The sequence below is a fragment of the Heterodontus francisci genome, unplaced genomic scaffold (genome assembly GCF_036365525.1).
Source record: "Heterodontus francisci isolate sHetFra1 unplaced genomic scaffold, sHetFra1.hap1 HAP1_SCAFFOLD_480, whole genome shotgun sequence".
In the NCBI taxonomy this organism is placed as follows: domain Eukaryota; kingdom Metazoa; phylum Chordata; class Chondrichthyes; order Heterodontiformes; family Heterodontidae; genus Heterodontus; species Heterodontus francisci.
Window position 1 is genome coordinate 856,976 of NW_027141172.1, and position 22,974 is coordinate 879,949.

A 22,974-nucleotide genomic window follows, 5' to 3' on the forward strand; every position below is an offset into this window, starting at 1 on the left:
CTTTGTGTCGTCTGCAAACTTGGAAATGTTGCATTTAGTTCCCTCACCCAAGAATAGCTGGGGCCCAAGCACTGATCCCTGTGGTACCCCACTAGTCGCTGCCTGCCACTCAGAAAAAGACCCATATATTCCTACTCTTTGTTTCCTGTCTGTCAACCAATTCTCAATCCATGCCAGTATATTACCCCCAATCCCATGTGCTTTAATCTTGCACACTAACATCTTATGTGGGAGCTTTCTGAAAATCCAAATACACCACATCCATTGGTTCTCCCTTATCTATTCTACTAGTTACATCCTCAAAAAACTCCAGTAGATTTGTTAAGCATGATTTCCCTTTCGTAAACCCATGCTGACTTTGTCCAATCCCATTTATGTTTTCCAGGTGTTCTGCTATCACATCCTTTATAATAGACTCTAGCATTTTCCCCACTACTGATGTGGGGGGGGTGTGTGTCAACGCTGGGAAAGGGGGGGAGGCAATGCCAGGGGAGGGCGCGGTTCAGCACTAGGTGGGCTGAGTGTGGGAAGGTGTGGGCTGATCCCTGAATCATGGACTGCTCCAAGTAACTATGTCTCAACAAAAGGAAAAGCAGAGAGAATTGATTTGAAGACAACCCAGGCAACAGGCGAACATTTATTAATGAGTTGGTGTGATGAGCAGGTGCTCCGGACAGACTGACTGAATACAACTAACTTCAATAAACATGCAACAGACTGTACAGAGAAACTGCTCAAACACACAGAAACTCACCATTAGACCCAGTCAACACATCCAGCATCAAACAAGGACGGAGATGGGGGGGGGGTGTTGGAGACATGGGTGGGGGGGATGGAGACAGGGGTGGGGGGGATGGAGACGCGGGGGGGAATTGAGACAAGGGAGGGATGGAGAGAGTGGATGGGCAGATGGAGAGTGCGTTACTAACGTGCTGTCCACAGAGTTTGTATCCTCTTCTTGATAAATTGCTCGCGAGGTTTTTCGGGAAGTGAGCTGGGAAAGCTAATCGGAAAGTGAGCTATGAAAGCTTATCGGGAAGTGAGCTGGGAAAACTTCGGGAAGTGAGCTGGGAATGTTGTAGGGAGGTCAGTGACCATTGACTAGGAGGTGAAGTCAGGAGCCCAATCAGACTGTGATCCGAGAGCAGTGTGCGAGGCCCCCCCCAGGACGATTAGCCAAACTATTGGGAAGGATACAATGAGGGGGAGAGTTGAATAACTGTGGCACTGACTGGGTCTGATCTATGGATAGAATGTCACTATAATGACAGAGTACACACTGAGCTGAGGGAACAGTTCTTGGAGCTGTAGGCTGCGAGGGGTTAATTCCCGACAGGGGCAGTGTGTAGACAGAGCTTTATCTAAACTGCCTCTGGGTCACACACTTAGTAATAAATGAGGCAGTGGTTAGGAATTAGCGAGATTAGCAGGTTGGGTACTCCTGGGTTGAAGATTAGATTAGTGTCCTGATGACGAGGGGCCCTGGCCCAGGTTCCTAGGAGATGAGGCGGCTGTGCAGGTCATAGAGCTGATCCCGGAGCAGGACGATACGGTGAAGCTGACCTTCACCGGGTGGACATGGCAGAGTGACTTTACCCACACAAATCGCATCCATCCTCTGCTCCTCCTTAGCCTGTGGTAGGAAACAAGACATCAGTTACAGGTCAGCAATGAAACAGCTTACAAGACACAAACAGGCCATTCAGACTGCGTCAGGATTTACTGACCACTCCAGCAAATAGTCCTAATGACATTGATCTACCCTGTTCCCATTCCCTGCTCCTTCCTCCCAGTCTCTAATCCACAGTTTCTGTCTCAACCACTAACTCTGGAAGTGAATCCCACAGCCTCACAACTCTCTCCTGCTCTGTCCTCAATCACTTCCATTTAATCTTCTATCTCTGGCCTCTCGTTGTAGACCCTCAATTACTGGAAATCATCTGCTTCTATCCACCTGTCCCATCCTTTCACCATTTTAAACACTTCATCACATCATTCTGATCAAAACCATGCTAGTTAATACAAAAAATGTAAAATTAACCAACACTGCAGCTTTGCTGTTGAATTCGAAAAGCTTTATTCTGATACTGGACTTAACCCAGAGATCAAAGGTTCAAATCCCAAAAGTGTAAGTTTGTAAAAATTACATTCAATAAATCTGATTATTTATAACCTGCACCAGAAAACTTGTTGGATTGTGATTACAAACCTAACAGGCTCACCGATAGCCTTCAGGGAAGTGAATCTGCAACCAATCCTGATCTGGGCTACAGAGAGTCATAGACATTTACAGCACAGTAGGAGGCCATTTGGCACATCAAGCCCGTGCCAGCTCTCCACAGAGCTATGCAGTCAGTCTCACTACCCCTCATGGTACAGCTAGTGCCACACTCAAAGATTAATGTTCACAGGGCACAAAGGGAGCTTCGCCACAGATTCCGGATTGGTGCTGCTTCCATATTGAAACCTCTGTAAATCCCGCAAACACCATCAACTCCACTCTCCCACCCCTGGCAGACCTGTACCCACCACCCTGAAGATCCCAAGCAGACGAGAGCCTATTTGTAACATATATTCTGGCTCAATTTTAATGGGTAGTTACAGTGAATGAGTTGGTGAGGCAAAGCTGGATAATTACTGCAGGAAACGGATGAAGAGGAAGCGGGTGAAGAGGAACTGGGTAAAGAGCAATTGGGTGTGCACTGAGTGCTGCTGGACGGCACAGAGTGTGAAGAAGGGAGTTTGGTGAGAGAGGGAGTTCGGTAAGGAGGGGAACTATAAATTAAGAAAAATAAATTTAATTAAATTAACACAATAAAGATGGCAGGACAAGTGATGTGTTGTGGCTGCAGTTATATGGGAGCTCCTGGATGCCGAGCTGCAGACACTGCGATGCATCAGGGAGGGGGAAAGTTAACTGGACACACTGTTTCAGAAGGCATTCACACCCTTCAGGATAGGGGCATCTGTTTTGGTCAGTAGTCAGGGACAGGAGGGTGTGACTGCGAGTGAGGCAGGTAAGGGGACTGAGAAGGTGGGAGTGGAGGAGCCTCAGCCCTTGCAACTGAGCAATAAGTTTGGGGTTCTTGCAGCTTATATTGGCAAAAGCGAGGGCTGTAGTGTGGATGAGCAGACTGACCGTGGTACAGGAAGTCGTTCAAGTGGGGGGAGCAAATAGAAAAGTAGTGGTAGTAGGGGGCAGTAACAATGAGGGGGATTGACACTGTTCTCTGCAGCAAAGAGCGAGATTCCAGATGGCTGTGTTGCCAGCCCGGTGCCAGGGTTTGGGACATCTGCTCAGGGTTGGAGAGAAACTTACAGTGGGAGGAGGAGGATCCAGTCGTCGTGGTCCATGTAGGTACCAATGATATGGATAGAACATGGAAGGAGGTTCTACATAGTCAGTCTGAGGAGATACACACTAAATTAAGCAGAACCTCAAAAGGTAATAATCTCTGGATTATTACCTGAGCAACATGCAAATTGGAGTAGGGCAAATGAGATTAGAGAGATGAATGCGTAGCTCAAAGACTGGTGTGGAAAAAGTGGGTTCCAGTTCGTGGGGCACTGGCACCAGTACTGGGGAAAGTGGGGGCTGTACCTTTGGGACGGTCTACACCTGAACTGTGCTGGGGCCAGTGTTCTAGTGAGCTGCATAACTAGGGAAGTAGAGAGGGTTTTAAACTAAATAGTGGCGGCAAGGGATCAGATTTGGGAAGATGTGGTAAATCAAAGAGTAGAGACAAAGCAAGTGAGAAAGGTATTAATATGGGAAATGATAAACAGAAAGGGACAGTGATTACAAATCTTAGAGTAAATCAGCAGACAAGGCTAGAGGTTACAAAATTAGAGTCATAGAGAGATACAGTACTGAAAAAGGCCCTTCGGCCCACCAAGTCTGTGCCAACCATTAACCACCCATTTTATACTAATCCTACATTAATCACATATTCCCTACCACATCCCCACAATTCTCCTACCACCTACCTACATGAGGAGCAATTTACAATGGCCAATTTACCTATCAACCTGCAAGTCTTGGGCTGTGGAGGAAACCTGAGCACCCGGAGGAAACCCACGCGGTCACAGGGAGAACTTGCAAACTCCATACAGGCAGTACCCAGAACCAAACCCGGGTCACTGGAGCTGTGAGGCTGCAGTACTAACCACTGTGCCACCCCCAATTGACTCTGTATCTGAATGTGAGTAGCATTTGAAACAGAACAAAACAGATGTACTGATAGCGCAATTCCTTGTTTGCACTGGAGTGCTGACTTGGGTTGCATTAGAGTGTTAAAGTGGAAGTTTGGTGACTAAGGAAGTTCGGTGAGGAGGGAGCGAGGAGCTCCTTTCATTTCCTACCTGTCCTCAGAGTGAGGGGAGCCGAGAGTCTCCAAAGAGCACAGCTGACTGGTGAGTAAGTCCTGGTGGGTATTTTTCATAGTGGATTGAATTGTAAGTCATTGTTTTAGCAAGACTTTGTTTTTTTTAAAAATTATAATCTTCTAAAGTTTTAAATTTAAAGGGTTTAGTCATGGCAGGAGAGCTTGAAGCCGTGGTTTGCTCCTCTGGCTGCATGTGGGATTCCGGGAACATTTCCAGTCCCGGGACCAGCACGTGTGGAGGAAGTGTGTCCAGCTGCAGCTCCTGGAAGCTCGGGTTTCAGAGCTGCAACAGCGGCTGGAAACACTGTGGAGCATCCGTGAGTCTGAGAGCATTGTGGATAGCACATATAGAGAGGTGGTCACACCGCAGCTGAAGGGACTTGAGGAAGGAAGGGAATGGGTGACCACCAGGCAGTCCAAGAGAATCAGGCAGGTAGTTCAGGAGTCCCCTGGGGTCCCGCTTGAAAGTCGGTATTCCATTTTGGAGGCTGGTTCCTCTAGGGAGTGCGGACAGAGCCAAGCTTCTGGCACCGCAAGCAGCCTGTCTGCACAGGAAGGGGGAAAGAGAGGAAGAGCAATAGTAATAGGGGATTCTATAGTCAGGGGAACAGATAGGTGCTACTGTGGCCGTCAACGTGACTCCAGCATGGTGTGTTGCCTCCCTGGTGCCTGAACAGCTGCAGGGCATCCTGAATGGGGAGGGTGATGAGGCAGAGGTCATGGTACATGTTGGTACCAATGACATAGGTAGAAAGAGGGATGAGGTCTTGCATCAAGAATTCAGGGAGTTAGGCAGTAGACTAAAAAGCAGGACCTCTCGGGTTGTAATCTCTGGATTACTCCCAGTGCCACGTGCTAGCGAGTATAGAAATAGGAGAATAGCACAGATCAATGTGTGGCTTAAGAGTTGGTGCAGGAGGGAGGGTTTTAGATTCCTGGACCACTGGGACCGTTTCTGGGGGAGGTGGGACCTGTAAAAGAGGGACGGTCTACATCTGAACCAGAGGGGAACTAACATCCTTGCTGGCGGGTTTGCTAGTGCTGTTGGAGGAGTTTAAACTAATTTGGCAGGGGGAGCGGATGCAGACTCCTAGCAGAATAGGGACACAGCTAAACACAGGAAAGCGAACAAGTCAGAGGGAATACAGCGGAAGTAAGTTTCAAGGGAGTCAGACCAGGATGGAAGGCCTCTACTTTAATGCCAGAAGTATTGCAGGTAAAATGGATGACATAAATTGGGACCTGAATATTGAAGGGTACATGACATTTAGGAAGGACAGGAAACTAAGAAAAGGTGGAGGGGTGGTTCTGTTAATTAATGATGGTATTAGCAGAATAGAGAGAGATGACCTAAGTTCAGGAAACCAGGATGTAGAAGCGCTTTGGGTTGACAAGAGAAATGATAAAGGCAAGAAGTCACTTGTGGGAGTGGTGTACAGGCCCCCTAACAGTAACCACACTGTCGGACGGGGTATAAAGGAAGAAATAATGGGTGCTTGTCTGAAAGGCATGGAGATAATCATGGGGGTTTTTAATCTACATACAGACTGGAAAAATCAGATGGGCAAAGGCAGCTGAGATGAGGAGTTCATAGAATGTTTTCGGGATAGTTTCTTGCAACAGTATGTTCTGGAGCCAACCGGACAGCAGGCTATACTAGACCTGGTATTGGTGCAATGAGATAGGATTAATTAATGGCCTCACAGTGAAGGTGCCCCTAGGCAGCAGTGATCATAATATGATTGAATTTTATATTCAGTTTGAGGGAGGGAAGAGTAGCTTTAAGACTAGTATTTTAAACTTAAATAAGGGCAATTATGAGAGCATGAAAGCAGAGCGAGCTACAGTGAACTGGCAAAGTAGGTTAAGGGACAGGTCAATAGAGATGCAGTGACAGTTCAGCCATGAACTTATTGAATGGCAGAGCAGGCTCAAAGGACTGAGTGGCTTACCCCTGCTCCTAGTTCGTATGGCAGACATTTAAAGGGATATTTCAGAATACATGGAATAGATTTCCAATGAGAAAGAAAAATTGCAAGTGGAGGACCCACCATCCGTGGTTAACTAAAAAAGTTAAAGATATTGTGATGAAGACCACACCTGCCAAACTGAGATATTATTTTCGCGACATGGAACATTATTTTTGAACTGTTACTGGACTTGAAATAAGTTGTTTAAAAAGACAACAGTGGCTGAAAGCATGGCTGCACATTTGCATTCCAAAAGACAGTTGCGTGAAGACGACAATGGGAGTATTTCCTGATTCAATTAGCCAGATGGATTTTTGTCAATAGAGTGTCTGGTGAGCTTGAAGGAATCCATAAACCTCGCAGAACAGGCTGTTTTTCAAACAGGGAGCTAATCACATGGCTAACCTGCTGGCCAACCTGGAGTTAACTAATTGTGCTCACAATTCCAAAATAAGGAGGAAGAGACTGCAACTGAACTTGAAGAAGAGAGCACCTCTCTCCCCTTCAAAGTTCCAGGGACCCATGGAAGTAACTTAAGCCTCAAGACAGAAGTCCAGCGAAACAAGTTTGAAAGTGTGCACTGTGCTCCAACGAGAACTGCAAGACTTAACTTCAATCAAAGATTTTACATCCAATCCAAAACCAGTAATTGAACTCCAGCTATTACTTCAAACCTTTCCCATTCTTTCTCCTTTTCTGTCTCTATTTGCATGTATGTTTATCGCGTATGAATGTTAGTGTGGTCGCATCGTGTATTTTTAGTAGTCTTAACTGAATTAGTGTTTTAAGGTTAATAAACTTACACCGTTCTTATTTAAATCTGAGAAAACCTGTCTAGTTGATTTCTTTGCAATTACCATTAGCGAGCAGTGAGCAAGGACTCACTGAAGGGAAGCTAAAAACACTGTTTTAAAAATTAAACCCCATTATGGCCAAACCAGGGAAGGCTGAGAGGGGAGCCCTAGACCCCTGCCTCACCTGGTCATAACAGAAATTTGGGGGCTAGTGTCCCGGATTGGACCCACAGAAAAACGAGAAATTGGAAGTGGGAAGTCAAATTGATCCTAATCAGAAAGAGAAAACTAACATGTCTGCGACTGAAGCCAGTAACTCCCGAAGTCAGGGTGAAGTAACTTGGGATAAGTTAAAGGCACTGTCTATTGAGGAGTTGAGAAATATGGCTGAGCTGTGTGGCATCACTGTACATACCGAGGCTAGAAAGTCTGAACTCCTAAGACTAGTGGCTAACCATTTTTCCCTGGAATCTGAAGAAGCAGAATCAGGGTTAGAGATCGACTCCGACAAGGTATTGCGAGCAAAGATACAATTGGAACAGAGGAAACTTGATTTAGGGGAGAGAGCGAGGGAAAGAAAGAACCGTCTAGAAGGAACGTGAAGTAAGAGGCAGCTTGAGTTAGCTAGGGGGTGACAGAGTAAGCCCTGTGAAAGCATGGAAAATACAAGTGCGGGGCTGTGTACGGAATGGTTAAAATTTTCCCAACTGATCCCAAAATTCAATGAGGGAGATGTGGAAGAATTTTTTGTATCTTTTGAGAAACTGGCAAGGCAGCTAAAGTGACCGGCTGAGACTTGGACTCTTCTGTTGCAAAAGGAAAAGCCCATGAGGTTTATTCCCTGTTGCCAGATGAGAGTTCATCAAATTATGAACTGACAAAAAATGCTATCCTTGGGGCATATGAGCTAGTACCGGAAGCCTACTGCCAGAAGTTCTGAACCCTCAGGAAGCAGGCTGATCAAACTTACCTGGAGTTTGAGAGAAGTAATCAGCTGGTTTTTGACCAGTGTTTGAGGGCTCTTAAAGAGCAGCCCAGCTATGAAAACCTCAGAGGTAATTTTGCTAGAGGAATTTAAAAACTCTGTCCCCCTCTCCATAAAGACTCATGTAGAGGAACAAAAAGTTCATAGAGCCTGGCAGGCAGCAGTGCTGGCTGATGAGTTTGCTCTACTATACAAGTCGGTTCCCCAGGGAAAAACTTTTCCTAGTCACTCCCACAAATCCAAAAAGGACAAAGGGTGGGAAGGTGATAGGAGCCCAAGCAATCCTGGGAGAGAAAGAAAAGCAGGACACCTAGGAGGCCCTCCTCCAGCCATAAAGGAAGGTGCTGTGAGCAACATTGAGACCTGGAGACCTGTGTGCTTCCATTGTAATAAAGCAGGTCATCTAAGAGCTGACTGCTGGAAACTACGGGGAAAGCCTGTCGGGTTAATCAGGCCACACCCGCTCAGTGACGGAGAAGGGACTCTGATGGAAAGCACAGCAGAACAAGCTGTGGCTTTAACTGTAACAGTAGTAAGGCCCAGGAAACATACTGCTGTAGGTGCAGGAAAATTTAATAGGATTCCTGAAGGTTATCAGGATTTTGTGCCTGAAGGGAGAGTAACCCCATACCCCTCAAAGGGGGCAAGCAAGCCCATAGTACTCCTCAGGGATACAGGGGCCAAGTGCCACCAGATCCCTTTTACTGGGAAAAGGCCTGACCTTCCCCCAGAGTGTAGTAAACACCAGAATGGTAGTGAATGGTATTGGAGAGCAGTGTACGCCTGTACTTTTACACCGGGTGCACTTGCCGTGCGACCTAGTTTCAGGACCGGTGACCGCAGGGATTGTCCCTAGTTTACCTGTGGACAGGGCTGACCTACTCCTAGGTAATGATCAGGCAGGGATGAAGGTGGTAGCTTCCCCAGTGGTAAAAGAGAGCGCGCAGGAGGTCAGAGAGACAGGGCAGTGGCAGGAGATGGTCTCCTGCAGTTCCCCTGAATGTGTAGTCGATCAGGCCATGATCAAACCAGCTCCCCCAGAGGAGACTGCATTGACACTGCAGGCAGGTGACCATGAGGTCTGTCTGTCTGAGACTTTCTTTGGAAAGTTAGAAGACCCAGGGAATGGATTAAATGAATCTTCCCTAGCTGAGACTCAGCGAGCCGACCCAGTACTGAAAGAGTTAGCACAGGCTACCCAGTCTGAAAGTGAAGCAGAGGGAGTCCCTGATTGCTACTATTTAAAGAATGAGATACTGATGAGGAAGCGGAGTTCTCCTCACTGACCTGAGGACAAAGAGTGGACAGTGGTTCACCAGTTAGTGGTGCTGCAGAGAAATATTAAGAATGGCCCTTGAGATTACAGTGGCTGTACATATTGGTATACAAAAAAAATCAAAGCCCGCATAAGGCAGCCTTTGACTGGCCGAAAGATGTGGTGGAGTACTTTATGAATTGCCACATGTGCCAGGTTTAGGGGAAACTCCAACCTGCAGTGAAATCTGCACCCCTAATTCCTGTATTGGCTTTTGGGAAATCTTCCAGCAGAGGGCTGGTGAATTGTAAGGGACCACTGCCGAGAACAAAAGGGGACAGACAGGTACAGGGCTGACAAAAAATTGGAGGAAAAGGAAAACCGGGACAAAGAGGACAGGATAAAGGAAATCTGAGAGGATTCCCAAATGAAAACCTCTACAGTCCGGTCATCCAACCCCAAAATATTGGAAAGATTAGACCCCACAACTTCCTATGTAAATGCAGACAATAGAAGCACCCCACCAGAGCTGCTGACAGCATTTGCAAAAACCTGTGAGAAAGAAAGTCAAGAGTGCAGAGAATCTATGAGGATGATGCCTCACCTAATTGTTAACTAATTAATAAGTAGAGTAACGAAACCAGAGGGAGAAGATTACTATATTTAGTTAGCATTTAATATTTATTGTAGAAATCTAGCTCTAGGGACCATATAGTTAAGTGTATCATAATTTAGTAAGGATTTAGTAAGTATTTATTTATTTTATATTCATTAACTAATTAGTGCTAGAAATGTCAGTTAGAGGGGTGAAATGCTTCACCTGTGAGATGTGGGAGGTCCGTGACGCTTCCAGTGTTCCGGGCGACTACATCTGCAGGAAGTGTACCCAGTTGCAGCTCCTCACAGACCACATGGATCGGTTGGAGCAGCAACTGGATGCACTTAGGAGCATGCAGGTGGCAGAAAGCATCATAGACAGGAGTTTTAGAGAAGTGGTTACACCCAAGGTGCAGGCAGATAGATGGGTGACCGCTAGAAGGGGCAGGCAGTCAGTGCAGGAATCCCCTGTGTCTATCCCCCTCTCTAACAAGTATACCGTTTTGGATACGGTTGGGGGGGATGGCCTATCAGGGGAAAGCAGCAGCAGCAGCCAGAGCAGTGGCACCACGGCTGGCACTGTTGTTCAGCAGGGAGGGACAAAGCGCAGAAGAGCAATAGTTATAGGGGACTCTATAGTCAGGTGCACAGATAGGCACTTCTGTGGACGTGAAAGAGACTCCAGGATGGTATGTTGCCTCCCTGGTGCCAGGGTCAAGGATGTCTCTGAACGGACAGGGAGATTCTGAAGGGGGAGGGTGAACAGCCAGAGGTTGTGGTACACATCGGTACCAATGACAAAGGCAGGAAGAGTGATGAGGTCCTGCAGGGGGAGTTTAGGGAGTTAGGTAGTAAGTTAAAAAACAGGACCTCTAGGGTTGTAATCTCGGGATTACTCCCTGTGCCACGTGCCAGTGAGGCTAGAAATAGGAAGATAGTGCAGCTAAGCACGTGGCTGAACAGCTGGTGTAGAAGGGAGGGTTTCAGATATCTGAACCATTGGGCTCTCTTCAGAGACAGATGGGACCTGTACAAGAAGGACGGGTTGCATCTAAACTGGAAGGGCACTAATATCCTGGCTGCAAGGTTTGCTAGCGTCACTCGGGAGGGTTTAAACTAGTGTGGCAGGGGGGTGGGAACCAGAGCAGTAGGACAGCTAGTGAAATAAATGAGGAGGACATAGTAAATAAGGCCAGTAGGACTAAGAGGAAGAGCAGGCAGGGAGATGTTGCTGAGCACAGCGGGACTGGTGGTCTGAAGTGCATTTGTTTCAATGCGAGAAGTATAACAGGTAAGGCAGATGAACTTAGAGCTTGGATTAGTACTTGGAAATATGATGTTGCTATTACAGAGACTTGGTTGAGGGAAGGGCAGGATTGGCAGCTAAATGTTCCAGGCTTTAGAAGCTTCAGGCGGGATAGAACATAGAACAGTACAGCACGGTACAGGCCAGGCCCTTCAGCCCACGATGTTGTGCCGAACCCTTAACCTACTCTAAGATGAAACTAACTACCTACCCTTCATTCTACTATCATCCATGTACCTATCCAAGAGTCGCTTAATGTCCCTAATGTATCTGCTTCTACTACCACCGCTGGCAGCGCATTCCACGCACCCACCACTCTCTGTGTAAAGAACCTTCCTCCAATCACCTTAAAATTATGCCCCCTGGTGATAGCCCTTTCCACCCTGGGAAAAAGTCTCTGACTATCCACTCTATCTATACCTCTCATCATCTTGTACCCCTCTATCAAGTCACCTCTCATCCTTCTTCGCTCCAATGAGAAAAGCCCTAGCTCCCTCAATCTTTCTTCGTAGGACATGCCCTCCAGTCCAGGCAGCATCCTGGTAAATGTCCTCTGCACCCTCTCTAAAGCTTCCACATCCTTCCTATAATGAGGCGACCAGAACTGAACACAATATTCCAAGTGTGGTCGAACCAGGGCCTTATAGAGCTGCAGCATAACCTCGCAGCTCTTAAACTCAATCCCCCTGTTAATGAAAGCCAACACACCATACGCCTTCTTAACAACCCTATCAACTTGGGTGGCAACTTTGAGCGATCTATGGACATGGACCCCAAGATCCCTCTGTTCCTCCACACTACCAAGAATCCTGTCTTTAAGCCTGTATTCTGCATTCAAATTCGAGCTTCCAAAATGAATCACTTCACACTTTTCCAGGTTGAACTCCATCTGCCACTTCTCAGCCCAGCTCTGCATCCTGTCAATGTCCCGTTTCAACCTACAACAGCCTTCCACACTATCCACAACTCCAGCAACCTTCGTGTCATCGGCAAACTTGCTAACCCAGCCTTCCACTTCCTCATCCAAGTCATTTATAAAAATCACAAAGAGCAGAGGTCCCAGAACAGATCCTTGTGGAACATCACTGGTCACTGAGCTCCAGGCTGAATACTTTCCATCTACTACCACCCTCTGACTTCTATTGGCCAGCCAATTTTGTATCCAGACAGCCAACTTTCCCTGAATCCCATGCCTCCTTACTTTCTGAATGAGCCTACCATGGGGAACCTTAACAAACACCTTGCTAAAATCCATATACACCACATCCACTGCTCTTCCTTCACCAATGTGTTTTGTCACATCTTCAAAGAATTCAATAAGGCTTGTGAGGCATGACCTGCCCCTCACAAAGCCATGCTGACTGTCTCTAATCAAACCATGCTTTTCCAAATAATCATAAATCCTGTCTCTCAGAATCCTCTCCAATAATTTGCCCACTACCGACGTAAGACTGACTGGTCTATAATTCCCAGGGTTATCCCTATTCCCTTTCTTGAACAAGGGAACAACATTTGCCACCCTCCAATCATCCGGTACTACTCCAGTGGACAGTGAAGACGCAAAGATCATCGCCAAAGGCGCAGCAATCTCTTCCCTCGCTTCCCGTAATATCCTTGGGTATATCCCGTCTGGCCCCGGGAACTTATCTGTCCTCATATCATTCAAAATTTCCAGCACATCCTCCCTCTTAACCTCAACCTGTTCAAGCATATCAGCCTGTTCCACGCTGTCCTCACAAACGACCAGGTCCCTCTCACCAGTGAATACTGAAGCAAAGTATTCATTTAGGACCTCCCCTACCTCCTCCGACTCCAGGATGTAAAAGGGGGATGTAAAGGGGTGGGGGAGTTGCATTACTGGTTAAGGAGAATATCACAGCTGTACTGCAGGAGGACACCTCAGAGGGGTCATGCAGCGAGGCAATATGGGTGGAGCTCAGGAATAGGAAGGGTGCAGTCACGATGTTGGGGGTTTACTACAGGCCTCTCAACAGCCAGCGGGAGGTAGAGGAGCAAAACTGTGTAGACAGATTTTGGAAAGATGTAAAGGTAACAGTTGTGGTGGTGGGTGATTTTAACTTCCCCAATATTGACTGGGACTCACTTAGCGCTCGGGGCTTGGATGGGGCAGAATTTGTGAGGAGCATCCAGAAGGGCTTCTTGAAACAGTATGTAGATAGTCCAACTAGGGATGGGGCCATTCTGGACCTGGTATTGGGGAATGAGCCCGGCCTGGTGGTCGAAGTTTCAGTAGGGGGAGCATTTCTGAAGCAGTGACCATAATTCCATAAGTTTTAAGGTACTTGTGGATAAGGATAAGAGTAGTCCTTGGGTGAAGGTGCTAAATTGGGGGAAGGCTAATTATAACAATATTAGGCAGGAACTGAAGAATTTAGATTGGGGGCGGCTGTTTGAGGGTAAATCAACATCTGACATGTGGGAGTCTTTCAAACGTCAGTTGAACAGAATCCAGGACCAGCATGTTCCTGTAAGGAAGAAAGACAAGTTTGGCAAGTTTCGGGAAGCTTGGATAACACGGGATATTGTGAGCCTAGTCAAAAAGAAAAAGGAAGCATTTGTAAGGGCTGGAAGGCTAGGAACAGATGAAGCACTTGAGGAATATAAAGACAATAGGAAGGAACTTAAGCAAGGAGTTAGGAGGGCTAAAAGGGGTCATGAAAAGTCATTGGCAAACAGGATTAAGGAAAATCCCAAGGCTTTTTATACATATATAAAGAGCAAGAGGGTAACCAGGGAAAGGGTTGGCCCACTCAAGGGCAGAGATGGGAATCTATGTGTGGAGCCAGAGGAAATGGGCGAGGTGCTAAATGAGTACTTTGCATCAGTATTCACCGAAGAGAAGGACTTGGTGGATGATGAGTCTAGGGAAGGGAGTGCAGATAGTCTCAGTCATCTCATTATCAAAAAGGAGGAGGTGTTGGGTGTCTTGCAAAGCATTAAGGTAGATAAGTCCCCAGGGTCTGATGGGATCTACCCTAGAATGCTGAGGGAGGGAAGGGAAGAAATTGCTGGGGCCTTGACAGAAATCTTTGCATCCTCATTGGCTACAGGTGAGGTCCCAGAGGACTGGAGAATAGCCAATGTTGTTCCTTTGTTTAAGAAGGGTAGCAAGGATAATCCAGGAAATTATAGGCCGGTGAGCCTTACGTCAGTGGTAGCGAAACTATTAGAGAGGATTCTTCGGGACAGGATTTACTCCCATTTGGAAACAAACGAACTTATTCGCGAGAGACAGCATAGTTTTGTGAAGGGGAGTTCCTGTCTTACTAATTTGATTGAGTTTTTTGAGGAAGTGACAAAGATGATTGATGAAGGAAGGGCAGTGGATGTTATCTATATGGACTTTAGTAAAGCCTTTGACAAGGTCCCGCATGGCAGACTGGTACAAAAGGTGAAGTCACACGGGATCAGAGGTGAGCTGGCAAGATGGATACAGAGCTGGCTCGGTCATAGAAGACAGAGGGTATCAGTGGATGGGCGTTTTTCTGAATGGAGGGCTGTGACTAGTGGTGTTCCGCAGGGATCAGTGCTGGGACCTTGGCTCTTTGTAGTATATATAAATGATTTGGAGGAAAATGTAGCTGGTCTGATTAGTAAGTTTGCAGACGACACAAAGGTTGGTGGAGTTGTGGATAATGATGAGGATTGTCAGAGGATACAGCAGGATATAGATCGGTTGGAGACTTGGGCGGAGAAATGGCAGATGGAGTTTAATCCGGACAAATGTGAGGGAATGCATTTTGGAAGGTCTAATGCAGGTGGGAGGTATACAGTAAATGGCGGAACCCCTAGGAGTATTGACAGGCAGAGAGATCTGGGCGTACAGGTCCATAGGTCACTGAAAGTGGCAACACAGGTGGATAGGGTAGTCAAGAAGGCATACGGCATGCTTGCCTTCATCGGTCGGGGCATAGAGTATAAAAATTGGCAAGTCATGCTGCAGCTGTACAGAACTTTAGTTAGGCCACACTTAGAATATTGCGTGCAATTCTGGTCGCCACACTACCAGAAGGACGTGGAGGCTTTGGAGAGGGTACAGAGGAGGTTTACCAGTATATTGCCTGGTCTGGCGGGCATTAGCTATGAGGAGAGGTTGGAAAAACTCGGATTGTTTTCACTGGATCAACGGAGGTGGAGGGGCGACATGATAGAGGTTTACAAAGTTATGAGCGGCATGGACAGAGTGGATAGTCAGAAGCTTTTTCCAAGGGTGGAAGAGTCAGTTACTAGGGGACATAGGTTTAAGGTGCGAGGGGCAAAGTTTAGATGGGATGTGCGAGGCAAATTTTTTTACACAGAGGGTGGTGAGTGCCTGGAACTTGCTGCCAGGGGAGGTGGTGGAAGCAGGTACGATAGCGACATTTAAGAGACATATTGGCAAATATATGAATAGGAAGGGAATAGAGGGATACGGTCCCCGGAAGTGCAGAAGGTGTTAGTTTAGGCAGGCATCAAGATCGGCGCAGGCTTGGAGGGCCGAATGGCCTGTTCCTGTGCTGTACTGTTCTTTGTTCACCTCGTCGAAGTGCGGCAGGGGAGTGCCGTGGAATCTGGGCAAATACCTGGCAAGCAGGAGTGTCCCAGAGGACAAAGGGAAGATTAGCAAAGAATCTACCTCCACAGTCAGGAGCAAAGGGAAACAACCATCACGACTCACCAGAGCACTGAAAGAGTTCAGAGTGGATCCACCCACTGCCAACTCCCATGATCAGAACTCCAAACCAGAGCTAATTAAATCTAACCCTCCCCACTGCAGACTTCAACAGGAACAAAGCCGCCCGAAGCAGTCACGGAAATGTGCAAACTGCAAACCTCCCAAAAATCACGTTTATTGGGATGTCCATTCCCAACGTATTGCAGGCTGATAGTGAAGAAACTTTAAACCCCTTTGGGCAACACATAGTAACATAGCAGCAGGAGCAGAAGTAGGCCCTTCAGCCCATCAAGCCTGCTCCGCCATTCAATACAATCATGGCTGATCATCCACTTCAATGCCTTTTTCCCCACACTATCCCCTTATGTCATTGGTATTTAGAAATCTGTCATCTCTGCTTTAAACATACTCAATGACTGAGCTTCCACAGCTACATTTCCAATGATTCCTCTCCCCTGTTCTTTTCTCCCAGTCCAGAAAATCACCCTGTTAGTATCATTCCAATGATTCACAACCCTCTGAGTAAAGAAATTTCTCCTCATCTCTGTCCTAAGTGGCTTCCCCCTTATTTTGAAATTGTGTCCCCTGGTCCTAGACTCCCCAACCAGGGGAAACATCTTACCTGCATCTACCCTGTCTATCCCTTTCAGTATTTTGTAGGTTTCAATGAGATCACCTGTCATTCTTTGAAACAATTTCACCTGTCATCCATGGTTCCCTAATCTTGCCATTTCAATCCCTCATTTTCACAGGAACATGTCTCTCCTGCACGCTAATCAACCTCTCTTTAAAAGCCTCCCACATATCAAATGTGGATTTACCTTCAAACAGCTGCTCCCAATCTACATTCCCCAGCTCCTGTCGAATTTTGGTATAGTTGGCCTTCCCCCAATTTAGCACTCTTCCTTTAGGACCACTCTCGTCTTTGTCCATGAGTATTCTAAAACTTATGGAATTGTGATCACTATTCCCAAAGTAGTCCCCTACTGAAACGTCAACCACCTGGCCCGGCTCATTTCCCAACACCAGGTCCAGTATGGCCCCTTCCCGAGTTGGACTATTTACATACTGCTCTCGAAAACCTTCCTGGATGCTCCTGACAAATTCTGCTCCATCTAGACCTCTAACATTAAGTGAATCCCAGTCAATGTTGGGAAAATTAAAATCTCCTATCACCACCACCCTGTTGCTCCTACAGCTTTCCATAATCTGTTTACATATTTGTACCTCTATCTCACGCTCGCTGTTGGGAAGCCTGTAGTACAGCCCCAACATTGTTACCGCACCCTTCCTATTTCTGAGTTCTGCCCATATTGCCTCACTGCTCGAGTCCTCCATAGTGCCCTCCTTCAGCACAGCTGTGATATCCTCTTTGACCAGTAATGCAACTCCTCCACCCCTTTTACCTCCCTCTCTATCCCGCCTGAAGCATCGATATCCTGGGATATTTAGTTGCCAATCATGCCCTTCCCTCAACCAAGTCTCAGTAATAGCAATAACATCATACTCCCAGGTACTAATCCAAGCCCTAAGTTCATCTGCCTTACCTACTACACTTCTTGCATTAAAACAAATGCACCTCAGACCACCACTCCCATTGCGTTAGAATTAGATCTCTAATTCTGGGATATTTCTTGTATCTTCCTCAGTGAAGACAGACACAAAGTAATCATTTAGCTTCTCTGCCATTTCTCTATTTGCCATTATAAATTCTCCTGATTCTGCCTGTGATGGACCCACATTTGTCTTAGCCAAGCGTTTCCTTTTTACATACCTGTAGAAGCTTTCACAGACCATTTTTATATTTTTTGCTAGCTTACGTTCATATTCTAGTCTCCCTTTATCAGTTTCTTCGTCCTCCTTTGCTGTATTCTAAAATCCTCTCAATCCTCAGGTTTGCTACTATTTCTGGCAACTTTATAGGCTTTTTCTTTTAATCTTATACAATCCTTAAAAAGACCACAACAGTGGCTGAAAACATGGCTGCACATTTGCATTCCAAAAGACAAGTGCATGTAGAAGAAAATGGGAGTATTCCGTGATTCAATTAGCCAGATAGATTTTTGTCAATAGAGATGATCGAGACACTGAGACTCATGGAGCCAGCATTCCACCCCCACATTGAATCTGGAGAGCCTGAAGGAATTCACAAACCTTGCAGAAGAGGCTGTTTTTAAAACAGGGAGCTAGTCACATGACTAACCTGCTAACCAACCTGGAGTTTATTTTTAATTTTTATTTCTTTTATTTAGAGATACAGCACTGAAACAGGCCCTTCGGCCCACCGAGTCTGTGCCGACCAACAACCACCCATTTATACTAATCCTACATTGATCCCATAGTCCCTACCACATCCCCACCATTCTCCTCCCACCTACCTACACTAGTGGCAATTTACAATGGCCAATTTACCTATCGACCTGCAAGTGTCTGGGAGGAAACCGGAGCACCCGGCAGAAACCCACACGGTCACAGGGAGAACTTGCAAACTCCGCACAGGCAGTTAATTGCATTATGTTCACAGAACGGTTTGGGAAGAGACTGCAACTGAACTTGAAGAAGACAGCACCTCTCTCTCTTCCAGGGACCACGGGAGTAACTTAAGCCTCAAGAAAGAGGTCCAGCGAAACAAGTTTGAAAGTGTGCACAGGGCGCCAATGAGAACTGCAAGACTTGACTTCAATCAAAGACTTTACATCCAATCCAAAACCAATAACTGAACTCTAGCTATTACTTCAAACCTTTCCCCTTCTTTCTCCTCCTCTGTCTCTGTTTGCGTGTGTGTTTATTGCGTATGCATGGGAGCGTGGTCGCGTCACATATTTTTAGTAGTTTAACTGAATTAGAGTTTTAAGGTGAATAAACTTACACCTTTCTTGTTTAAATCTGAGAAAACCTGTCTGGTTGATTTCTTTGCAATTACAATTAGAGAGCAGTGAGCAAGAACTCACTGAAGGAAGTTAAAAAACACAGTGCTTTAAAAATTAAACCCTGTTATGACCAAACCAGGAAAGGCTGAGAGGGGAGCCCTAGACCCCTGCCTCACCTGGTCATAAAAACTGTATTAAACTTAAAGAAAAAGCATATTATTGTGTATAGCTGGGAGGCAGGTCAGAAGATTGGACAGAATATAAAAAGCAGCAAAGAACGACTAAAAGATTAATAAGGAGGGAAAAATTAGAGTATGAGAGAAAGCTGGCAACAATTATAAAGACAGATAGTAAGAGTTTCTATATTATTTAAAAAAGAAAAATTAACAAAGTGAACATTAGTCCTATGGAAAGTGGGTCTGGGGAATTAATAATGGAAAATAAGGAGATGGCAGATGAATTGAACCTGTATTTTGCGTCGGTCTTCACCATGGAGGAGATAAGTAACATCCCAGTATTAGCTGTAAATCAGGAAATGGAAGGGAGGGAGGAACTCATTACAATTAACAGGGAAGTGGTACTGAACAAATTGTTGGAGCTGCGGGCTGACAATCCCCAGGACCAGATGGACTTCATCCTTGGGTGTTAAAAGAAGTGGCTAGTGAGATAGTTGTTGCTGTGGTTTCAATTTTCCAAAATTCCCTAGATCTGGGGAAGGTTCCATTAGATAGGAAAATAACCAATGTAACTCCTTTATTCAAAAAGAGGGAGACAGAAAGCAGGAAACTACAGGCCGGTTAGCTTAACATCTGTCTTTGGAAAAATGTTAGAAGCTATTATTAAAGATGTTATAGCAGGGCATTTAGAAAAATTCAAGGTAATCAGGCAGAGTCAACATGGTTTTGTGAAAGGGAAATCATGTTCAACCAATTTATTGGATTTCTTTGAAGAAGTAACATGTACTGTGGACAAAGAGGAACTGGTGAATGTACTCAGAGACAGAGTTATACAGCACAGAAACAGGCCCTTCGGCCCATCATGTCCATGTCAGCCATCAAGCACCTAACTATTCTAATCCCATTTTCCAGCACTTGGCCCATAGCCTTGTATGCTATGGCATTTCAAGTGTTCATCTAAATAGTTCTTAAATGTTGTGAGGGTTCCTGCCTCTACCACACCTTCAGGCAGTGTGTTCCAGATTCCAACCACCCTCTGAGTGAATTGTTTTCCCTCAAATCCCCTCTAAACCTCCTGCCCCTTAAATCTATGCCCCCTGGTTATTAACACCTCCACGAAGGGAAAAAGTTTCTTCCTATCTAACCTATCAATGCCCCTCATAATTTTGTATACCTCAATCATGTCCCCCTCAGCCTTCTCTGCCCCAAGGAAAACAACCCCAGTCTATCCAATCTCTCTTCACAGCTGAAATGCTCCAGCCCAGGCAACATCCTGGTGAATCTCCTCTGCACCCTCTCCAGTGCAATCACATCCTTCCTATAGTGTGGTGCCCAGAACTGTACACAGTACTCCAGCTGTGGCCTAACTAGCGTTTTATACAGCTCCATCATAACCTCCCTGCTCTTATATTCTATGCCTCGGCTAATAGAAGCAAGTATTCCATCTGCCTTCCGAACCACCTTATCTACCTGTGCTGCTGCCTTCAGTGACCTATGGACAAGTACACCAAGGTCCCTCTGACCTTCTGTACTTCCTAGGGTCCTACCATCCATTGTATATTCCCTTGCTTTGTTAGTCCTCCCAAAATGCATCACCTCACACTTCTCAGGATTCAATTCCATTTGCCACAGCTCTGCTGCCGCTCCATGACATCCTTAACCCTAGCACCAGGGGGGCAACATACCATCCTGGAGTCACATTTGCGGCCACAGAAACGCCTATCTGTTCCCCTTACGATAGAATCCCCTAACGCTAGCTCTTCCACTCCTTTTCCTCCCCTCCTGTGCAGCTGAGCCACACATGGTGCCACAGACTTGGCTCATGCTGCAGTCCCGAGAAGCCATCTCCCCCAACAGTAACCAAAGCGGAAAATCTGAGAGATTCTTTCTTACATTTCCAGAAGGCATTTGATAAGGTACCACATCAAAGGCTATTGCAGAAAATAAAAGCTCATGGTGTAGGGGGTAACATTTTGGCATAGACAGAAGATTGGCTAGCTGACAGGAAACAGAGAGTAGGCATAAATGCGTCATTTTCTGGTTGACAAGATGTAACGAGTAGCGTGCCCATCTTACCAGCCCATCGATATCGCCCTGTAATCTAAGACTTTCCTCCTCACTATTTACAACACCACCAATTTTCGTGTCATCTGCGAACTTACTGATCATACCTCCTATATTCACGTCTAAATCATTAATGTACACTGCAAACAGCAAGGGTCCCAGCACCAATCCCTGTGGTACACCACTGGTCACAGGCTTCCAATCACAAAAACAACCCTCAACTATCACCCTCTGCCTCCTGCCAATAAGCCAATTTTGGATCCAAATTGCCCTGGAGCCCATGGGATCTGTACTGGGGCCTGAACTTTTTACAATTTATATAAATGACTCGGATGAAGGGACCGACGGTATGGCTGCTAAATTTGCTGATGACGCAAAGATAGGTCGGAAAGTAAGTTGTGAAGAGGACAGAAGGAGGCTACAAACGGATATAGATAGGTTGAGTGGGCAAAGATCCAGCAAATGGAGTATAATGTGGGAAAGTGTGAAATTGTCCATTTTGACAGGAAGAATAAAAAAGCATATTATCTAAATGGTGAGAGATTGCAGAGCTCTGAGATGTAGAGGGATCTGGGTGTCCTACAGCATGAATTACAAAAGGTTAGAGTGCAGGTACAGCAAGTAATTCGGAAAGCTAATAGAATGTTCTCATTTATTTGAAGGGAATTGAATACAAATGTAGGGAGGTTATGCTTCAGTTATACAGGGTATTGGTGAGACCACATCTGGAGTACTGTGTACAGTACTGGTCTCCTTATTTAAGGAAGGATGTAAATGCATTGGAGGCAGTACAGAGAAGGTTTACTGGACTAATACCTGGAATGGGCGGGCTGTTTTACGAGGCAAGGTTGGACAGGCTCGGCTTGTATCCGCTGAAGATTAGAAGAGTAAGAGGCGACTTGATTGAAACATAAGATCCTGAGGGGTCTTGACAGGGTGGATGTGGAAAGGATGTTTCCCCTTGTGGGAGAATCTAGAACCAGGGGTCACTGTTTAAAAACAAGGGGTCGCCCATTTAAGACAGAGATGAAGAGAAATGGTTTCTCTCAAAGGGTGGTGAGTCTTTGGAATTCTCTCCCTCAAAAGGTGGTGGAAGCAGAGTCTTTAAATACTTTTAAGGCAGAGGTCGATAAATTCTTGATAAGGGGGTGAAAGGTTATTGGGGGTAGGCGGGAATGTGAAGTTGAGGTTACAATCAGATCAGCCATGATCTTGAATGGCGGAGCAGGCTCGAGGGGCTGAGTGGCCTACTCCTGCTCCTAATTCATATGTTTTATGAAGAGGAAGCGGGAAGGGCTGGGAGTCCTGGAGAAATCTCACCTTGGTAAAGGCTGGATGTGGGAACGTTGCAAAATCGGAGGAAACTCGGGCCCCAGCGCGGGTCACAGACACTCGATCCACTTCATCCTGGAGAGGAGAGGAGAACTCAATGCAGGATGGCATTCACCCCCTCACCGACCCCCCCAATCAACCCCCTCCCGCCATTCACCCCCCCCCAATCAACTCCCTCCCACCATTCACCCCCTCTCCACCCCTTCACCGACCCCCCCAATCAACCCCCTCCCTCCCTCGCTGATGGAGTGAGATTAACCCCCTCCCTCCCTCGCTGATGGAGTGTAATTAACCCTCTCCCTCCCTCGCTGATGGAGTGTAATTAACCCCCTCCCTCCCTCGCTGATGGAGTGAGATTAATCCCCTCCCTCCCTGATGGTGGGATTAACCCCCTCCCTCCCTGATGGAGTGTAATTAACCCCCTCCCTCCCTCGCTGATGGTGTGTGATTAACCCTCTCCCTCCCTTGCTGATGGAGTGGGATTAACCCTCTCCCTCCCTCGCTGATGGAGTGGGATTAACCCTTTCCCTCCCTGTACCTTGATGCGGTCGACACTCTCGCTGAG

General features: G+C 46.4%; 1 protein-coding gene across 1 annotated transcript in view; it reads right to left on the reverse strand.

The window, feature by feature from the left end:
* Positions 1 to 606: 606 nt before the first annotated feature.
* The window catches only part of LOC137362383 (dynactin subunit 1-like), a 50,144-nt gene continuing 27,776 nt past the window's right edge, over positions 607 to 22,974 (reverse strand). Inside the window, exons 2-4 of the mRNA XM_068026793.1 lie at positions 22,948 to 22,969; positions 22,398 to 22,484; positions 607 to 1,633 (exon numbers count right to left, since the gene is read on the reverse strand). Of these exons, the coding sequence (XP_067882894.1) occupies positions 1,496 to 1,633; positions 22,398 to 22,484; positions 22,948 to 22,969 (247 nt within the window). The 3' untranslated portion in view covers positions 607 to 1,495. The remainder of the gene's footprint in view (positions 1,634 to 22,397; positions 22,485 to 22,947; positions 22,970 to 22,974) is intronic.